Source organism: Diadema antillarum, unplaced genomic scaffold (assembly GCF_040938485.1).
Source record: "Diadema antillarum isolate AM-2024a unplaced genomic scaffold, OU_Dant_1.0 scf00000070, whole genome shotgun sequence".
Taxonomy (NCBI): domain Eukaryota; kingdom Metazoa; phylum Echinodermata; class Echinoidea; order Diadematoida; family Diadematidae; genus Diadema; species Diadema antillarum.
The window spans coordinates 962,979-983,695 of NW_027270959.1; the positions used below are offsets into that span (position 1 = coordinate 962,979).

Genomic DNA, 20,717 nt, shown 5'->3' on the forward strand with positions numbered 1-20,717 from the left:
AATGATTACACTACAACCTTGAGAATGTAGTTACTGACAATGAAAATGAAAGGGATACACAAATTAACCAATACCTCAATATAAAACCCTGGTAGATATTCTATTGTGTGTATTTTTTTTTTAATTAACTTTACCTGTTCTTTTTGAGCCTTTTATTTGAATGCATATAAAAGTGCATATATGGGTAATAGCTCATTGAACTCAATCCCTTAAATAAGTCAAAATATGACATATAAATCACCATAAACTACTGAGTAAATTACAGTTGAGTTGTTATCCTTCAAATGCAGACCACACCCTAATACCTAGCTCCTTTCTGCCAAGAGGGGGCGCTGTTGGGTGTAATCAGCAAGAAACAAGGGTGTGTTAAGTATGATATCATTCACTATGAATTATAATTCAATAGTTTTACCTTGTTGGCAAATGTACAAATATTGATAAGCAAACTTCTGGCATATCAAAAAAAAAAGAAAAATAAGAAGAATACGAGAAAGGCAAATAAGAGGGCAAATTAATAAAGTTGATATCACATAAGTATCAAAAGTTTACCCAAAGTTTGAGTTACAGTAATGACCCTCTGGCATTCCGAGGAAAGGAGGGAGGGGGGAGGTTTACACAAATGAGTCTGTGAGGCCAGAGCTAGGCTGGAGCTGTAGTCGGATGGGTGCGTACATCTGGAACGGGTATTCCTTCAGGTTGATGTGGGGCTGTCAGTGAAAACAGGGTGCACAGATAAGTCAAGTGAACGATAAGTGTCTGTGTCTCAGAGAGAAAAATGCTGCATTGTATCTTTTTCTCCCCTCATTGTACATATAAAAAGTCTGATCACAAAACAGGTTAAACACTATTACTAAACACCAATGCTCACTCATTAATATAGATTCTATTTGAAGCAGTTAAAAAATGCAATTTCCTTTCTTCCTAATACGGAAAATTTCTATCGATTTGGGACAGATATATCACAGCAATGTTTAAGCTTCAATCAACCTTTATATCTAACTGGCTTGCTCTCTAGCCGAGTGATTCTTGTCACACCTCTGTCATCTGTCATGGGATGCTCTGGGATCACTGGAGCATAGATAGGTGACAATGTCCCTATTAAGAGCAGGATTATGGGTCGTCTTCCTGATCCCATGCTCCTACACTCCAGTGATCTCAAACCATCACCAGATAGGCAGCAAAGCTGAGAAGGAATCGTTTACCCTTGAGAAAGTCCACAATAGTCATAAGCGGGTCCAAAAGGGGGTGCCTCCCCCCCCCCAGCACCCCCTATTTCTTTATCTTAAAACAAAAGAAATAAAAAAATGAAAGGGGGCGTGGGCGCACCCTTTAATTTTTGAAGAAACCATCTTTGTCAGCCAATAATAATGGCAGCAGAAAATTACTCCGAGGTCTTTTTTTTTTTTGCTTGTCGGCCGATGAAACCTGGAAGTAGCACCAGAAATACTTTTGGTGCCGCCCCAACCCCCCCCCCCCCCCCCCCCCTCTTTTCGGAATTCCTAAATCCACCCCTGATAGTGGACGAAGGCTAGCCAGTCAGATATACAGGCTGGTTAAAGTTAGATTTGTTATTTTCATGTTTTCCATCTGTTTGAGATCCCAACCACTGAATGGCATTTTACTAGTATACTTATCCACTGCATACAGCTAATGAGTGTGTCTTGTATTGAATCTATGAGCATTTACTGTAAAACCAGAAATTTCCACTTGCATGAAACTCTCATGAATTTCGTGAGGAGCCAAAATTCGAGAAAGTAAACTGCATGTGAAAGTTTTTGTCTACACAATGCACTGAATGCCATTACAATTCTGGTAAATACTAGTATACACAATTTCTCCTAATATTTTGATATTGATGATGAGGTCTTTTAAGTCTCCTGGTGAAAAAAAAAATTGGATTGCTTTACCGAACACATGAATGCTAGAAGGGGATTAAACTAAGGAAGATTTGAACTCATTAATCATCACTGTGCTGAAGAAAAGAAAATGCTATGCTGATCTCATGATTCCGAATGCATGAGCCCGCAAACTCACCACTCCACTTTTCTTCAGGGCCTTCATGTCCTTGAAGATGCGGTCAAAGGTCGGTCTGCTCTCTGGCCGCCGGTGCCAGCAGCGCAGCATGATGTCGTAGAGCTCCGGGGAGCAATGCTTGGGCCACTCCAAACGATTGTGGTCCCGCAGTTCCTGGATTACGTCAACCTCTCGCTTGTTGGAGTACGGCACGCCCCCTATAGACAAAACACACACAGACAGTGACTGCGAATTTCGTAAACAGCTATGATGACGACTGCATTAATTATAATGATAACAGTACTTTTAAGTTTCATATTTGTTCTCTATATGTACTCATGTTAAAAGCTGCCTTGGCTCGTGACTTTCTTTTAGAGAAAATCTCATGCATCATGAATATTGAAGACAAGGGAGTTATTGAGAGTGCCTTTTAAATGTATAATCTTTTCAGCATTACAATGCTGTAATTGAACATTTAACTTGCTTACTTTTTAGCTGAAGTTATTAAAAGCAAAAGACCCTTTACAAACCCAGCCTCAGATGCTAAAGTCAACTGGACACTTTGGAAAGTACTAAAGAGGAAGGGAGTATGTCTATATAAATGAAGCAATGAATGAAAGAATCAATTTGAAATCACTCGCAAGTACAAAAACCTGCACAACAGCACTTACCCAATGTAACAATTTCCCAGAGAACAACTCCATATGACCATCTGTGGGCAGAAAAATAATACAGGAAAGAAACTGCTCTAAAGACACCTGTTACCAAAAAGATACATGTTAAAGACACCTGTTGAGGTGATACGTCTCCCCAGTTTCAATACCTTGGTCAGGAAACAACAAGTGTATTGTACAGGCCAAGGAGCTAAGGGCACAAACTGGGACAAGTAGAGATTATTACCTCCGCCAAAGAGGTTATGTTTTTGTTGGTAGTGGTTTGTTTGTTTGTTTGTTTGTCTGTTATCAAAAAGTTGTGAAAGGATTTGGATGAAACTTACAGGGAAAGTTGATAATACCACAAGGAACAGATGATTAAATTTTGGTAGTGATCCAGACCACAGTCTGAATCGAGGAATGTTTTTAAAAACTTTTTTGAAGGTTTCTCATAGGCAAATGGGGCCAACAAACAATGGAGTTTAAGCTGCACGTATTTGAGGTGCATGCATACGCACACTGAGTGCATGCTCAAGGCGCAGTGTGCAGCAAGCTGATGAGGTCGCACAATGTGTGTGCTTCTATACTCCTTTGTAGTATACACGTCATTGGGAAATATTGGTACATTGGACAACTTTCAGCATGCGTGTATGGGTGGAAATGAGCTGCATGGCTGAGGTCTGTGCTCTCCGAGTGCTTTTCTAGTTTTTTAGATACTCCATTTATCACAAATTCTACTAATATTTCTGCATTCACACCCTGAAATATGTTTGGGCAATCCTTCCTTTCAGCAAGACTAAGCTAAAATGGAGGGGGGGGGGGGGGGTAAGGGGTGGATACTCACATGTCACTTTTCATTGAGTACTGGCCTTCAATCAAGGCTTCATAGGCCATCCATCTCTTAAGGCCTCTCTGTAAAGAGAAGCAGAGCATAAAGCGTGTGCAACAATAGATCACACAAGTCTTGTCATTGAAAACATTCTCTTTGTGGGATTTAGTGCAGACTTATCTCTCTGACTGCAGAAAGATCACAAGCTCTACCTCAAATCATTTTCATTCTAATGCAACAATGGCTTGTTAACCTTGTCATTTTCCACCAACAATGTGATTGCACAAATGCACATTTTGAGATTTGGGTAGTAGGAGGATTGGTATTTTAAGAGTTTTATCTAGAATGAGCTAACTCCAACTTTGTCAAGTTGAGATATTTGCATTTAGAGCTGCTAAAAACAAAGAATATAATAAGAAAATATGGGCCATTCTTAATCATGACTTGAAGAATTTTCCTTGTTATGTTACAAGTGAGGTATCACTGGAAAGGTTTTATTTTGCTCTATCTGATGATGGACTTATTTTATGTTTGGAAATCGATTGCAATAAATCTCTTTATTTGTCCAAATGTGAATAGTTTTTTTCTTCTTACAATATCTTTGTTGTATTTCATTAATTCATCCCATGCATTTCTTGTCATGATAAAGGACAAAGAAAGCAAAACAACAGGAGAGGTACACAAATGCCCCACATAAAAAATACACAACGAAGTCAAGCACAACTTGATTTGTAGCACGTCATAGAATTTCTGAACAGAGTTTCCTAGGCAGGAATTTACTGTTACTCTGCATTTATTGTTGGTTGCTACGCAGGGCAAGCCTCTTGCAGGCTTTGCGATCATTGTGGCAATCTTTTGTGAACAAAGCCTGCATAGAAATTGAATACACTACAGAAATGGTCTATTTCAACATATGGATGTCATACGGACAAAATTTAATGAATGAAATGGATGTGAAAACTCACGTTTCTGGGTTCCTGGAATGGAATGACAACATGGGGCTTGTGAACCTCTGTGGCCATGCTGAAGTCACACAGCTTTGCCTTGTTGTTGAAGGTGATGAGGACATTCTTGGCACATAGGTTCATGTAGATGTACTGAGTATCAAAAGTGAGACAGATAGTATGGTTTTAAACACACACACATGCAAACTTGAGAAGAAAATGGTATTACACATACATCAGCAACAAATTCTCAATTCCTTTTTTTAAAATAATTGAAACTGAGAGGAAATGTCCGCTTTTCAAACTCTTAACCCATTGAGGACGGACTGATTTTGCTACAACACGCATTTTCCATAGACACCTGCGCAAGTATACTCGGGACTCATCCTCAACAGGTTAATAATTTTTCTGAGGAAAGAAAATCAAGTTTAATTATGTGAGTTTTCATAAGGAAGAAAAATTTCAAAGTCTTGTTCTACTGGTTGGGCTTCCAAAAGTGTTTCTTGCTTGAAGTTAACAATCACCACTGATTCATCCTGGCCCCTGGTCGATCTGACAATTTGTAAGAGTTTACTTGAAATTTGAGTTAACTCTATTCTTGTGAACTTTAGATATTGGCAGTTACAGCTGCTAAAGAACATAGAAAATGATTAGAAAATATGGCATATCTTTAGTCATAAATTAAAGAATATTTCTTGTTATGTAACAAGTGAAATATCCCTGGAAATGTTTTACTCTGCTCTATCTGATGATGGGTTTACTTTGAAATGTTTACAAATGACGCTTAACCCATTTTGCCATCAAACTCTTCACCACTTACCCTGAGAGCTGCAATGTGCCTCATCCCCTGAGCAATGTCACAGGCGAAGCTGAGGAGCTCCTCCTGGGGTAAGGGGTCCACGGGGGCCTGGTCTCTCTTCTTGCTCCGACAGCGCCGGAGAATCCTCAGCATGTCGCCCCTGGCAATGTACTCCGTAACCAGGCACGTTTGGACTTTTTTTTAGAAAAGATTGTATCAATAGATTGATGATAATGACCATTATTCAAGAACTGCAGAGAACAATGATTTCTTTAAATGAGGATGGATTTCAAACTTTTTGTAAAATTTTGTTGTATATTCCCCACCCGGTCAGCCCAATGTGAACAACTGATTCTGTCTCAGATGAATAATACTACCTTTCTGATTCTTTAGAACACATAAAAACAAACAGTTGCAAAATACCTGATGAATATCTATAAATTGTCCATGCATACGATTTAATGATAATAATAATCTTTCTCTCACACTTCTGTTTTCAAACCAATCAAGCCATCCTGTATTTCTGGTATTGGGCTGGAATACTAGGTGAAATCAAGCAAATCACATACCTTGTAACCATCATTATCAAAAAAATATATATTATCATTCAGTTATATGATTCACTTACATAATTGAGTTGTATTTATCTCTGAATTTCAGTACATTGTGCCAGATGTATGAAGCTAAACTTCTTTTTCTCTCTACATATGCTGTAGATTTTGAGCTCTGCGACCAGTTATCCAAAAAAAGCCTAGAACCTCTCCCCCCCCCCACACCTCCCCCCCCCCCCCAAAAAAAAAAAAAATATATATATATATATATACCAAAGAGATAGAAGAGAGAGAGAGAGAGAAAGAGAATGCTGATCTTTATAAACTGACCTGTTTGTTCCAGGACACGGTTGCACTGGCCCAGGAGTGTCATGATGTTTGGATGCTTGCCCAAGTTGGCCATGACCTGGAACTCGTTCCGTAGCTCAGTGAGGGATTCATGGTCCTTTTCATCTGAGAAAATATGAGCAGATGAAATCTATTCAAATTTATAAAATGGCTTCAAGAATGTACCCAATCAGAAGTGCTAAAATAAGTCACGCGTCCACTCCTTATTCTTACTAACATGCACGGGCGTGCAACGAAAAAGCATAACAGCACGGCGTGTTATCCTATGGCACATTACCAAAAAAGCATAACGTTGACCTCACAATGCATACTTTAGCATTGCACACCCCATCAGTTATTATGTATGATATGGATAATCGAACTCTCATAATCACCGACTGTATTTCTGTAAATGACTTCTAATTCATGTAATGGTGTTTGGAACGAACATAATCAGATATCTTGGCTTTTGAGCAAGTTCTACATGTAGCTGACTGGTATTGACCCATAAAGGTACATGAAAACTTCATTCTCTTATTTTTACCCATTTGAAAAAAGAAAAAGAAAAATAATGCACAGGTTTAAATTTGGGACGTTAGTGGAGATGCAGCTCACTCTCAGGTATTTACAATGTTGTGTAACATGCACTCGGCTTCGCTTCGTGCACGTGTCACCATTGTAAATACCCACGAGTGCACTGCATCTCCACTAATGTACTTTCATCTGTGCATTATTTATATGACATCAAGGACATGAAGCAGTGGTCTCTCTTTGCAAGCCCTTTGTTTTCTAAATGCACAGTGACTGTGACAAGACTAGCATGTGATGCAGGCTGCCGTACACCCTGGGTACCATCATACTCCCGGTTTCGGCAACGTGTAGTGCCATCGCGTGTTTGTAAGATATACAGTTACATCCCAAATCATATTTTAGAGGTCAAGCTAAACACAAGAGACAATTCTTTTTTTCACTAGAATTCATTTCTGCTTTAGAATTTCAGGAATGATAACCTTCGACAAAACATATTGCAGTATTTTGGTGCCTCAAGGATATATTTTTTGTGTGAAAAAAAAAGAGTATTTTTTTCTTTTCTAGCAATAGACATTATGCAGTCACACAATTTGGGAAAAACAGTATTTTTCATGAAACCTGTAGCATTTTTTAGGAAAAAAAAAACAGTACCAAACACTGCAAAACACAAACCAGCACGCATACAATTTTGTATCTGAATTTGAATTTGTAATTGTGATTTGAATGTGTAAATTTGGTTTGGTTACAAATGTCCAAATAAATCATTATTGAAATGACTTTTTCTCACCACAACGATCATTCAAGTGAATAATTTCATCTCCAAGTGTGACCCCTTGGTGACAGGAAGACCCACCTTTGAGGAGCTTGACAGCGACCCTCTTCTTCCCGAGGTCATCCCCCTCATCCAGCTCTCCCTCGCAGACGTAGGCAAACTCGCCGCTGTAGAGGAGCTTGCCCAGCTCTAGCTGGTCCTCCTTGATGATCCACTTCTCATCCAGGTGGCTGACCCGGTCCTTGGTCTGTCCGTTGGAGATCAGGTAGATCTTGGATGCCTTCCTCTGTCGACATTAAATTAACGCAATATGCAGGATAAGCTGATAACCTAGTTGAGAGACTGCGTCAGCAACTTGCCATCAAAGTGAAAAGAGATCTTCTGCCTAAATCCTCAAGCCTAATGTAGACACATATTCTCTTACAAATTCATTTTTCAGATCTCTTTTAACAAGGTGTACAATGTATCTATAGATCTTGATATAAAGAGTTTGATTTCAAAATGGGCTAAGTGCCATTTTTAAACATTTCAAAGTAAGTCCATCATCAGATAGAGCAAAATAAACTTTTCCAGTGATACCTCACATGTAACATAACAAGGAATATTCTTGAAGGCATGAGTAAAAATATCCTGTATTTTCTTACCATTCTCTTTGTGCTTTACCAGCTTCAATCCCAAATATCTTGACTTAACATGAATGGAAATACTGCATAATAATTCAAGGGCCAAAGACAAGTTCTTATGTTCACATCTTCAGAGACTCCAACTCTCCCGCTGAAAACCCATTTTTGCAAAATCTCCCATTCTCCCGCTGGAGATTTGATTTCTCCCGCCCTGGCTCTGTGTCTCCCGGTGGAAAGGATTTCTTACTTATTGCTATTGTATGTTAAAAAAATAAGCCTTAGATAGCACCAGAAAACATCTAGGCCCCTAGGAACTTTGTGCTTCGCACACATCAACTTGGAGTCTCCCATTTGCTAGGGGTTTCGGGCGGGAAAATCTCCAGATCAGAAGGTGCTTGGGGTTGGAGTCTCTGCATCTTTTTATAATTAGATACAATTTGTAAGGTGAGTGGCATATACCAGTATTGTATCTATAGATTGTGCGACACAGATATTTGCTCACATTGCAGAAGCCCTACTACTACTACTACTACTACTACTACTACTACTACTACTACTACTACTACTACTACTACTACTACTACTACTACTACTACTACACACAAACACAAACCATTAACAAACAGTGAACAAACACTCTCTTGACACATGTTTACATTATAATGAAATACAGCACAGTAGTAGTAAACCTAAAATTTGCCAATCCTGCACAAACGATTCATGGAATTGACACATGTTCCCAAAGTTTCACATCTCATTAAACAAGGCATATGATCTATCTATAGATTGTCAAATGTAGATATTCACTCACGTTGTAGAAGTCGTAGTACACGTCCCCATTCCCCTGCTTGAACTTCCCTCTGAACTCATTTGCAGATGAGGAGGAGAAGGAGCAGATGGGCTCCTTGTGGATATGTCGCCAGGTAGTCCACCAGAGTAGGAGGCAGGTGAACCCTAGGAAGACCAGCGGGATCACGCTCACGCAGGCGATGGCTATCACCGTGCCCATTGACAATGGTTTGGGCTGCATGAGAAGAAGAGAACAGAAAGAGGCATGATTTTAGATGAGAGAGAAGGAGAGAGAGAGAGAGAGAGAGAGATGGAAATATACATACATTAATAAATACATACGCATAAATATGTACAAAGATAGTTGTGAAATTGTTAGATAGATTGAGGGACCAATAAATAGACAGAGAGAAAGACAGACAGGAAGGGAGAGATGGAGACGACAGATGAAGAGAGGGGATGGATGGATAGATGGAGAAAGAGAAAAGAAGAAATAGACAGATATAGGTATATGGGTATATATAGATGGAATGAGTGAGAGAGGGGAAAAAGAGAGATATGAATAGATAGCAAGTTGGATAAGAGACAGATAGATTAAATGATTGATAGAAAGATAGTAAGAGAGAAGGACAGATGGCAGGGAGAGATGGAGATGATAGAGAGAGAGAAAAGAAGAGATAGAAATATATGTATAGGTATATCAGCATAGATAGATGGATTGAGTGACGGAGGGAGAGAGAGAGAGAGAGTGGTATGAATAAAGAGTGAGTTTGGTAAGAGACAGATAGATGAATGGATTGATAGAAAGATAGTAAGAGAGAAAGACAGATGACAGGGAGAGAAAAATAGATGGAGATAGAGAAATGATGAGATAGAAAGATATAGGTATATGGGTACAGATAGATGGATAAGTGAGAGAGGAAGAGAGAGAGAGATGTGAATAAAGAGTTAGTTGGGCAAGAGATTGATAGAAAGATAGTAAGAGAGAAAGACAGATGGCAGGGAGAGATGGAGATGAGAGAGAGAGAGGGAAGAGATAGATAGATGGAGAAAGAGAAGGGAAGAGATAGACATGTAGATAGATGGATAAAGAGATTGAGAAGAAATATGTAAATAGATAGTTGGTAAATACATGTATATGAATACAAATGGATGGATAGAAGGATAGAGAAGAGAGATACATAGGGAGACAGATGGAGAAAGACAAAAGGAGAGACAGACAGATTTAGGTAGATAGAAGATGTAGAGAGATAGATGACAAACATAAAATATCAATAACAGAAAGATGGGAAGAGTTACAGGAAGGCAGTTCAAGGGAAGAAGGAGACAGACATATTGAAATAGAAGAGAAAAATATGAGAGAGAGAGATACATTTGTTGTATATAATTGGCAAGGTGTGAGTCAAATATATGATACTTTCAAGAGTACAGATATTAGCAAATTTATACAAATTCATCACTGTAAAATTACAAAATGTCAAAAGGGATTTCCCCTAAAGTGGAAGGTGTGAATCAAATAACTCTAAAAGTGGAACCAGAAAATCACATCCTCCAGCACAGTCAGACATGCATCCACTGAGCAACCTCTCATACATTAACCCTTTGAGGATGGGCTGATTTTGCTTCCACACCGATTTCCAATAGACATGTGCCCGAGTATACTCCGGACTTGTCCTCAACATCACACCAGCAGAAAACCTCAAAAATACTTCTGTGATCACATAATGATGTCATGTACATGCAAATCAACGCTTCTCGTGGGCACTTAACGGACAAACTTGCAATGCCTTTTCTCAGACAAAAATATCCATCAAACTCTGTGTCGTGGCCCTTTATTTTCTCAGATATACATGTCCTAAACAGGGAAGTATCTTAAAATGTTCATATTAAATAAGTGGTTTTAAATGCGAGTCTGTGTTTGCCACTGAACTACAATGTACCCTAAGGGATATGTTAACTCTTTATGTGCCACGTTCGCACGTCCGACTCAGTCGACGGCGTGCCAACTTCGCATATTCTGCTCAACAAACAAAGCCGCCGAAACCAATCGACAAATCGCTAATCCCCCGGTACAATGAAAGCGTTTCTCGCGCCTTTGTTCTTCTCACTTACGGCTTGCAGTCTATGTGGTGGTTAACTATCAAGCGGTATTCCTAACTAGATTTGCGTTTACATTCTAAGTTTCTGTCATGGTTTTATGTGCAAAATTCATGCCTTCACAGTAATGTAGCAACTGGTCATTTAAAAGAAATATTGAAAATAGATTTGTCATACAATGTATAATCGAAGCAAAGTTTGGCATTCCTCTAACACTTTGCTCATTATTATGTACAGCTTAACAGAAATTTGTAGAAGTTATACAAATTGGAAACACAGAATTCTTTCTGAAAGCATGACTACCTTCGTGTCTCAGAATAACGGGGCACACAGGGGGTTTCCACCATGGCACACAAAGAGTTAACAGTGTCACATGAAAATCTTAAAGCTACCTGTTATGAAATCTCAACATCCTCGTGCAACACTTTTTCCAGCTTTTATTCACTTCTGTACGAGTTCACTATTTAAATCTGTACAAAAGGAATACTATGGCCAGGCATCTGAGGCATTCTGTCATACGGAATATTCCCTAACTCAGGTCCATCATGACTATACACAAATGCTAACATGCAAAGCTCTATTTTGTGACACAGTAGCATTTCATGAAAATATAAACATTAATGTTTGATCAAATAGGATACACTATTGTTATAATATTCATGCATGTATACACCACTGCACAGGCATACATAGAATATAAGCACATATAAATGTACACAGAAAAAAAGCACAAAATGAATTGCATTTCTATGGTGCGTCATATTGGCTTTTCTAAGCGCACTGGTGCTATTCATACAAAAAGACTAGAAAACACAGTAACATTAACAAAACCAGCATATTAACAGTACCAAAAGAAGAAGAAGAAAGAAAATACATATATGATACAGTGATACAATAATACTTAATAACTGACTGTGTGCACCTCCGGGAAAAAAAAAAAATTACAACTGATTAAACAGGTGAGTTTTGAGAAGAATATGATACATACATACAGATCACGTATTGCACAGCAGACACACACACATGTAATGCAGTGATGCAAATTATGATTCAAGAGTGCTTATGAAGCATCCTTTGTTCACTATTAAATGAAGCTCAGGAAAAGAAAACACTAACATATGGTCAATGCTAATTTCCTGATACAGATGTATCAAAAAATATGATCACTTGATATGCTGTATACAGATTTGGTAATCCATTCCTAATGATTTATGACATATTTTCTTCATTCCCATTAAAAATTCATATTGATCCTCTTTTTGAATCAGCTAATCACTAAGAAATCTCATAAAATAATTAATCCTACAAAAAAAATAGGATTAACAAGCTTACCATGATGATAACAGTATAAAATGCCAGTCCAAAACAGTCAAATTTCCAAAATCCAGTTAAGCAGCGGTACAAGAACTCATCAATCAAATATACTCGTAATGAGGATGTGACGATTGCAAAATGGCCTGGTTTAGTTTGATGAATCTCATTAATACCATCACTACTGATATGATGACAATAACACAATTCCTGCTGTGTATTGAATACCATACATCATCATACACAAACTCTTGTACATGATGCACTGTGTGTGTTCTCTGTTTGACACACTCCGCTTTTTATGATACAAAAGGACCTCGGACACTGCTAACACACTTGCAATTGTGTTTTCCTTTTGAAAAGATACATACACACACACACGACATCAAACAAAAACACACTGTATGAAGGAAAGATGGAGGAACGATTGGACAATTCACTTCCCTGCAAGCAAACATGGCTACATAAAAGATTATCTCTTGGCTTAAAGAATAGAAGACATTTAAGGTAAGTCAACATTTGTTACGATGGGCTTGCTTAGCCTTTCTATTAAACTACAATAGCAAGGTATCTGGCAATACAATTTTTTTTTACCACTTGATGAGTTGGCCTAAAAGTGATTTGTATATGTTTGTGCTCAAATGAAATTAGTATTTTTTTTTACCCATGTTTAGAAGATCATGAACAATAAGAAGCATGTCCATGAAAGTAACTAAAATTAATATGAACTCGACATGTCAACAACAAATGCATTTTTCCTGATTAGAAATTGTTTTCTAAGTCAGAACATGCTTGGATGTTGAATATAACGTAAAACAAACATGTGAAGAGGGTACAATTTCTCATTTATATGTAAGTTTCCATCATTTGTGCAAATGTGCAAGAGAAACTCTGAGTCTAAAAAACTAAATTGAAGTGCATCTTATTTTACATCCAGAGATGACAAGCTTACATACTTTTTTCTTATGTGTCTAGGGGACTTTAGGTGTCAATAAATCTTTATTTATATTTATATTTATCTCTATCTTTATTGTATTTTGAAAGAGAATTGTATTTGTAGTATATGTATATATGTAATGAGGCTCAATTTTTTGGATAGACTGTTTAATGTGAATGATTATTGTATCGTACTGTTTTGTTTCGTTTGTATATTTACATCAAGAACACACAATTCAGCCTCTGGGCTGCAATGTATTTTCCTTTTGATAAAATAAACCAATATCTATCTATCTATCTATCTATCTATCTATCTATCCATCCATCTATCTATCTATCTATCTATCTTATGCCATGACATCAACCACTGAAGACTAGTCATGAGTATACTTGCGCAGATATCTATGGGCAATGTGAGCAAAATCAATTTGTTCGAGATGGGTTAATGATATTAACCCATCCAAAACAAGCTGATTTTGTATGCATCCACACTGACAATAAATATGTCGCCAGTTAGATAATGGCAAAAGAAAGGATAATGACTACTTATACTGCCTGTCCTGATTGAAAAGATAATGCTATTACTCTGTTTATTTATCCATCATGAAGCTAGCAACATCTTACTGGAGGAATAATCTGCCTTGGAGTCTCAAGAGTCAACAGAATTGTGACAATCTGAATCACACATGCAGCTAAATCCTCTAAAGTCCACAATGTATTATTTACACCAAGGTTATACATTGTATTGTATGCCTTCTTTTGAGGTGTCACAGGATCATGCAAGAAAAAAGCACAACATTTCATTGCAATGCGCACATTAAGTATCATTTCATTACTTTTAACATCTTTTTTTATTTTTGATGGGAGAGGGCAAGAACATTTTGATGCTCATGGACAAGCAAACTTTGGATGTAGAGATTAGAGCCACTCAACCAAACAACTGAAACAGTTAGCCCCCCCCCCCCACCTCTTCCCTCCCCCTCCCCCACCCCCATATTGCATGGCACTGTAGGTAAAACATTTGAACAGAGCAAAGAACACTTTGCTCCCCAGAAGAGTCCTTTGTTTTCCAGCCTACAGCATCATAAACTAAAGGGAAGCGGATCAGCTTCACAACATTAAAGGACAAGTTCACCTTCATAAACATAAGGATTGAGAGAATGCAGCAATATTAGTAGAACACATCAGTGAAAGTTTGAGGAAAATTGGACATTCGATGCAAAAGTTATGAATTTTTACAAATTTTTGTGTTGGCACCGCTGGATGAGGAGACTACTATAGCTTATGAGTCATATGCATACAACAGTATAAAGAAAATGTAAAGAAAATTCAACATATTTTCACTTTTTTCACATGATACAAGAGCACTTGACTTGCCTCTTTCTAAGGGCAGGGGGAATAATATTACCCATAACATATGTCGGTAACGAGTCAAGGGAATGTGTACTTTTTTCAAAAGATTAAATTTTGTGAAATTCTCTTTATATTTTCCTTATATTGTTGTACGCATGTGACATCTAAGTTATTCATACACTGCAGTAGTCTTCTCATCCAGCGGTTACTGCAGAAAAACTTCAAAAATTCATAACTTTTGAACGGATTGTCCGATTTTCCTCAAACTTTCAATGATGCGTTCTACTAATATTGCTACATTCTCTCAATCCTTATGTTTATGAAGGTGAACTTGTCCTTTAACCCTGGTATTCTATCACAGACAATTAATGACAAATAACTGTTTAAACTCGACTGATCAGAAGTGAGATTGACTCAATTACAACAAGACACTTAACTTATGAAATATAGAGAATAACCACCGGAGTTTATAGCATGATGCACAGTCATCTTTTTTTACCCCATCAACTGGAGTGGGTCAAGCATGGGGAGCACTGTTTCAAAAAGCGGTGCAAACACTAATGTGTTACTCACCGGTGGTGGGGGAGCGGGTGTGGTCACATTGAAGACCGTGCAGTTGAACTGGTTCCCCACCAGAGGGGTACAGATTTCATTCTCCTGGCAGGGGTTCGTCAGGCAGGGATCCATGTAGGTCTGGCAGCGTGAGCCTGCAAGTGTGGATGTCGAATGTTGTTGAGCAACGAGAAAAAGAGATGGGACTCTATCAGGTAGACGTTCTCTATTAAATCCCTAAGATCACATGACTCCTCAACAACAAAGGGTTTCACACAAAGATCTTCTTTCATGAGGAGATTTCTTCTCATGAGAAGCAAACCATCATCAATGGATTGTCATTGTGTGATTACAAGTCTCAAATCACTGAATACAAAGCTTCCTCTCATGTGTACCCTACATCTATTCTAAAACCTTTTTTCCCCTATAATGTTCTGAAATCTTCTCAGCCTTATGACAGGATCTACAGGGTTCCACTAATCAATGCATCAAGATGGCACACAAAACTGCATTTGTATTCATGCCACCTCTGAAGCAACAAGGGTGCATTTATCAGAGCTTGTGATAATACTTGCCAGTTCTCGGCATCATCTTGGAAAAGGACAATTGGAAAACATCCACCAGGAAAAATAATTTTCCCTATTTTTTTCATTCCCCACTTATGCCCTTCCAGGAGACAAAAACTAGTGCCAAAACCCAGGATACACTTAAAGACAGTGTACTTACAGATGTATGAGTTGGAAATGTATCAAAAGGTTTGGTCATGCATCAAAAAGTATCTCACACATGTGATAAAAACAGAAATAAACCTTGCAACTCCCCTTATCCTCCCCCCTTCTCTAAGACTGACCTCTGATGGTAGGTCAACCATCCCCCCATTAAAAAAACAACAACAGCAAAATCTTTGAATTCTGTCCATCCCATTAAGAAGACAGCATATACAATGGGAAAAATGTAGGGCTAGCTCAACCCAATTACAATAGTTGGTCAAATACCATTCCTTTGGTGGACAGTTAAGTCTGTTCCTAAAGGAGAATATTGTTACCAGATTCCCTAAAGTAAAATACATGTATGTATGTATGTAGAGATGCCAGAAATTTAAAGCACCCACACATATACAAAATGTACTGGAATCAAGCATCCCTCCACTGCAATTCAAGTGTTCAGCAGAAAAAAAACCACAATGTTCTCACTCATCACAAATTCAAAATTGTCTCATTACACAGTCTGCCAAACCATTACCTTAACGTAAAGAATGAAATTGCTACGTACATGTAGGATTACTAGGATTCTAAGATTTTCTAGGAGCCCTAGACACCAGTAGACTATTGTCCAAAGCGGTGAAGGAAATACACATTGTACTTGCTAACACCACTACCTACTCCTGATCAAAAATAAATGATTAATGATCAACATCCTTACCACTATAGCCTCCTAGACAATCACATTCAAAACCCAGGGCAGTATCGCGCAGTATGCAGTCGCCGTTCCCGTTGCAGGGGTCGTACAAGCATGCCCTCAAGTCGGCATCCGCATCGCCCGCATTGCCCGCCTCCTGCGTGATACGCAAAAGTGCTCCGTCCGTGGTGTTCGCCCAAGTCGCCTCTGTCCCGTTGTCGTAGATTGTCACCACTTCCGTTATCATTTCCATCATGGCAGCAGTGGTAAGCACCGAGGAAGCATTTTCAGCAGATGCTGTGGGGGCAAAAAATATAATTGGACAAAGAATTCAAGTGACAAGAATCTCACCTCGGTCACACTTCACAGTGAAAACTAGCCATCTTTTTTTTTTTCTCAATACCTTGAATGGTGTAAAAGCTCAGAAACTATGTATGTGTTAAAACATTGCTAATTTGCATAGCTAATCTATCAACCAAACAAGTCTCCATTTTGTGGTTTGACCTTGTTGTCCTCATTATCTTGTTTGTTTTTTTTTTACTTTTCTTTGCCAGTATTTGATATGGTAGCATTGAAAAAAAATCTCTTTAAATTTAAGGTCTTTGTTGTTCACACATATCATTTGTTGTTGTTTGGAAAAATTTCCCAAACCCTCTTAAATGCTAAATATGTATCTAATTCATAAATCTGGCAACACATTTCAGATCAATTTAAGTTTCCATTTCTCTCTCATATTGACAAATGTTGGTATTTTTTTCTGTTCTGTTCAAATTCCAGATTTTCATGAAATAACTTATGCTATGAAATTCAGAGGACTTACAGGTTTAAAAGACAAACTGTGCACTACAGCTAATTATTCAGTCAGTCTATAATGAATAAACACCTAACAAACCAAATTCATTCTATGCTGAAGAATAGTGTATATGTATCTTCTCCATGAACACACAGTCTGATGGAGATACACAATAGTATTATGAGACAAATTTTTGACACTTCATGCCTGGCTGATGGAATGCATATTGAAGGGAACTTACTTTGCCATTCCTTTTGGTTTTATTCAGGTTCTCCTTTTTATATTTTCACAGAAATATTAATACATTAATCATGTTGCCTTTGTACTGTGTTGTAAAATGTAGACATACTTTTGTATTGCTCTATCAGAAAATGAGATCGAATTTAAATTAAATTGAATTGAAATGAATTGAAAGAGGTAATTAACACAAACCAACATACACATACACATGTGCACACACACCACAAAACATATTAAACATCCAAACACACAAATTTAAGTAACTTCAAAATGGCATATAACATCAATACACAAAATTTTGACGACAAAATACTCTGAATATACATACATGTACATGTATATAATATAAAATCTGTAAGGACTTTTGCAAGCAGAATATCACCATCAAATCTATGGTGCTTGGGGTTAACCTCTTCAACACCAAATGAAAGTCTATGACAGATGATCATTATGATATATTCAGGAAAAGGTAATGAAAGATTTAATCAATTCGGTTTCCGAAAGCAAACATTCAGGTAATAAGAAGTGTAAATCCATTCTTGCGGGGACAAGTATATTGATTGATAACAGATGGTACCATAGGAATTTTACCTCGAAAAGGTCAGACAAAATGACAAACAATGCTGTATATTGACACTCCCTGTGTGTGTGGAGTAGCCCATATATTGTACAAGGCAAATATGTAAACAGTTCACATTATGAAATGAAAAAGCACCTGGTACACCAATGCTATCTTGGCATGTGACCAGTTATAGCAATCAACTGTTTTCTGTCTTAACATATCTTTGAATGATTTTGGCAAATGCTTGCGAGTGTGTTTCTGCCTTTAAACGAATCTGAATTTTGTCATTTGAAAATGAAAATGAAAATGAAAAATTTGGTATGAGACCAGCTAATCGGCCTATCAAATGATAAAGTACGGTACCATTTTTACTCTTAAGAACTGAGATGAACAATCATGTTTAAGCCAACATGCTGTATGATTTTCTGACTACTTTGGAAATATTCTGATTAAAGGGATGGTATGGCCTATAGTTTTGGTGGAAATGGGGGATTCAGATTTTAAATTTTTTCCAAGATGATTAGAAACTACTTATGAAATATCAAAGAGCAAACAATTCCAAGAGGAATTCCAACTTCATTTGATATAAATTGGTTTTGAAATGGGAGAGATATCCAAAAACAAAGTAAAACAAAGTGGTCCTATTTAAAGGTGGGTCCCACCATTTATTAGGACGTCTTTGCTTTTGGATAATCTCAGCCATTTTAAAAACAATTTTTATCACATAAACTTTGAATTCCTCTTACAATTGTACAGCTGTATGCTTTTTCATACTTCATAAGAGGTTTCTCATTACCTCACGAAAAAAAAAGCTGGAAATCAATTGTTCAAATTCTGTTTTTATGATCAACGCTGTATAATAAGTGCTGCACACCTTTCTCTATGTAGCAGAGTGAATGACAACCACAAAATTAGAAATAATGTAAAAAGTGTGGCATAGTACTGTACATGTATATGTTGTACATGTATGTACACTTGGAATTTTTTTATTTTTGAACAAGAACAGATAAGCAACTTAAAACAAGAAATTCAGCTTAATTTGACCATTCCATGGTGATTATAGTAAGCAGTATGTCTAATGAAATATTATCCAATACTTGTCTCATTATCGATTTTCAGACACTGTATATTGAAGCATGCAAGATAGTATTACAGTTTCTATCATGAAAAATCACACATCATTGCCATACATGTATATCCAGAATACAATGCATTCTAAACTGAAACCCATCATATCTTTCCTCACAGCTAAACACAACTTGATCAATAACATACTTTCAGAGAAGTTTGAACTTCGAACTTTTATTGAAAAATCTACTTTTTTGTGACCCTGTATATATATCATGTACAGTGTAAGTTGCTATATTTTTCTTAAAATATTCAACCAATAGTCAAATCAGGGAATAATTTTCAAACTCAGATTTGATTAGCAATTTTAGCTGATGAAAAATATCTTCAATGATATCCTGTACACTTGTATGTAAGAAAACTGTTACACAAAAGTGAGTTTGTGTAGCAGTGGTGTAAAAATGCATAGCAAATTGAGATGCGATACCAGGAAAATTATTCCCTGGTCAAATGCATAAACTATACCACTATGTTCTTCTCAGTAGGAATACCTCGATCACCAGTTGTACTGATCAATGATAAACAATAAAATTCAAGTGGTCTTTCATGACTTTTCAGAGGTTTGAAATCTCTAAATGTCCAACATTTACTAAGGTGTGTAATACTCTCTTGGACACTGTTTGCGCATAACTACATTGTACATTGTCCACAAAGCAATGACTATACAGGATATACACGTACAGTATATATATGTACAGAGTATCTTTGTGCCCTCTAATAACAACATTCATAAAGATTGGCCAAAATAGCTGAATATCACAATAATCCCTGTTTGAAAAGTGATTATCCAGGCTATGAAATTTCATCGCACGTTATCATTTTTACAACTAAGGTTCATAATCTCATTCTTGTACTGTGCAGTTCATTCACTTGGTGTCGTATTTCATTTCATGTACAATGTGTATCTTGTGTATAAAAATGGCTAAATATTTTTGCAAAACTGCATACCACCATAGGTCATTCACACTGAAGTTGTTTTATCCTGCCATATTAATGTGTAGTCAAACCTGTTCTTCACACAGTTCTAATGTCCTCATCGAAATTTCATATCTAGGCCTACTGCAGGGGTGGATCCAGGACTTCCATAAAGAGGGGGCACCCTTACAAAATTAAAGGGGGGCACCCCCCCCCCCCCATTTGATTTTTTATTTCTTTTGTTTTAACAAAAAAAATAATAATATAGGGGCCATGCACTCGGTTGTCCCCGCCTGAATTTGCCACTGCACTAGGTTTTGAGAGTCAATGGATTCATGTTTCATCCGATGTCACCTATGTTGTATATTCTCCCATGATAAAATAGAAAACTAGAAAAGCACTCTGAGAGTGCAGACCTCTGCCAAGCAGATACTTTCCACCCATGATCTTGCTCTTCCAAAAAGAGATTTTTTTTTTTCTCCTCTCTACCACTGGGGAAAAGCTCTTTGGGCTCCTCCATAGAGATTAGTGATTTCCATCTATAGGACCTACAACATGTGTAAACACATGCTGAAAAATTGCCCGATTTCCCAATATAGAA

At 37.4% G+C, this 20,717-nt stretch overlaps 1 protein-coding gene across 1 annotated transcript; it reads right to left on the minus strand.

Annotated features, from left to right (window-relative positions):
* Positions 1 to 315: 315 nt before the first annotated feature.
* Positions 316 to 16,769, minus strand: LOC139716848 (fibroblast growth factor receptor 3-like). The gene is made up of 11 exons (XM_071628381.1): positions 16,503 to 16,769; positions 15,102 to 15,235; positions 8,854 to 9,066; positions 7,501 to 7,705; positions 6,120 to 6,242; positions 5,260 to 5,432; positions 4,461 to 4,592; positions 3,511 to 3,578; positions 2,685 to 2,725; positions 2,035 to 2,231; positions 316 to 707 (listed from the first exon to the last, which is right to left on the minus strand). The coding sequence occupies exons 1-11, from the start codon at positions 16,732 to 16,734 to the stop codon at positions 612 to 614; spliced, it is 1,614 nt and encodes a 537-aa protein (XP_071484482.1). The 5' UTR covers positions 16,735 to 16,769; the 3' UTR covers positions 316 to 611.
* Between the last annotated feature and the right edge of the window lie 3,948 nt (positions 16,770 to 20,717).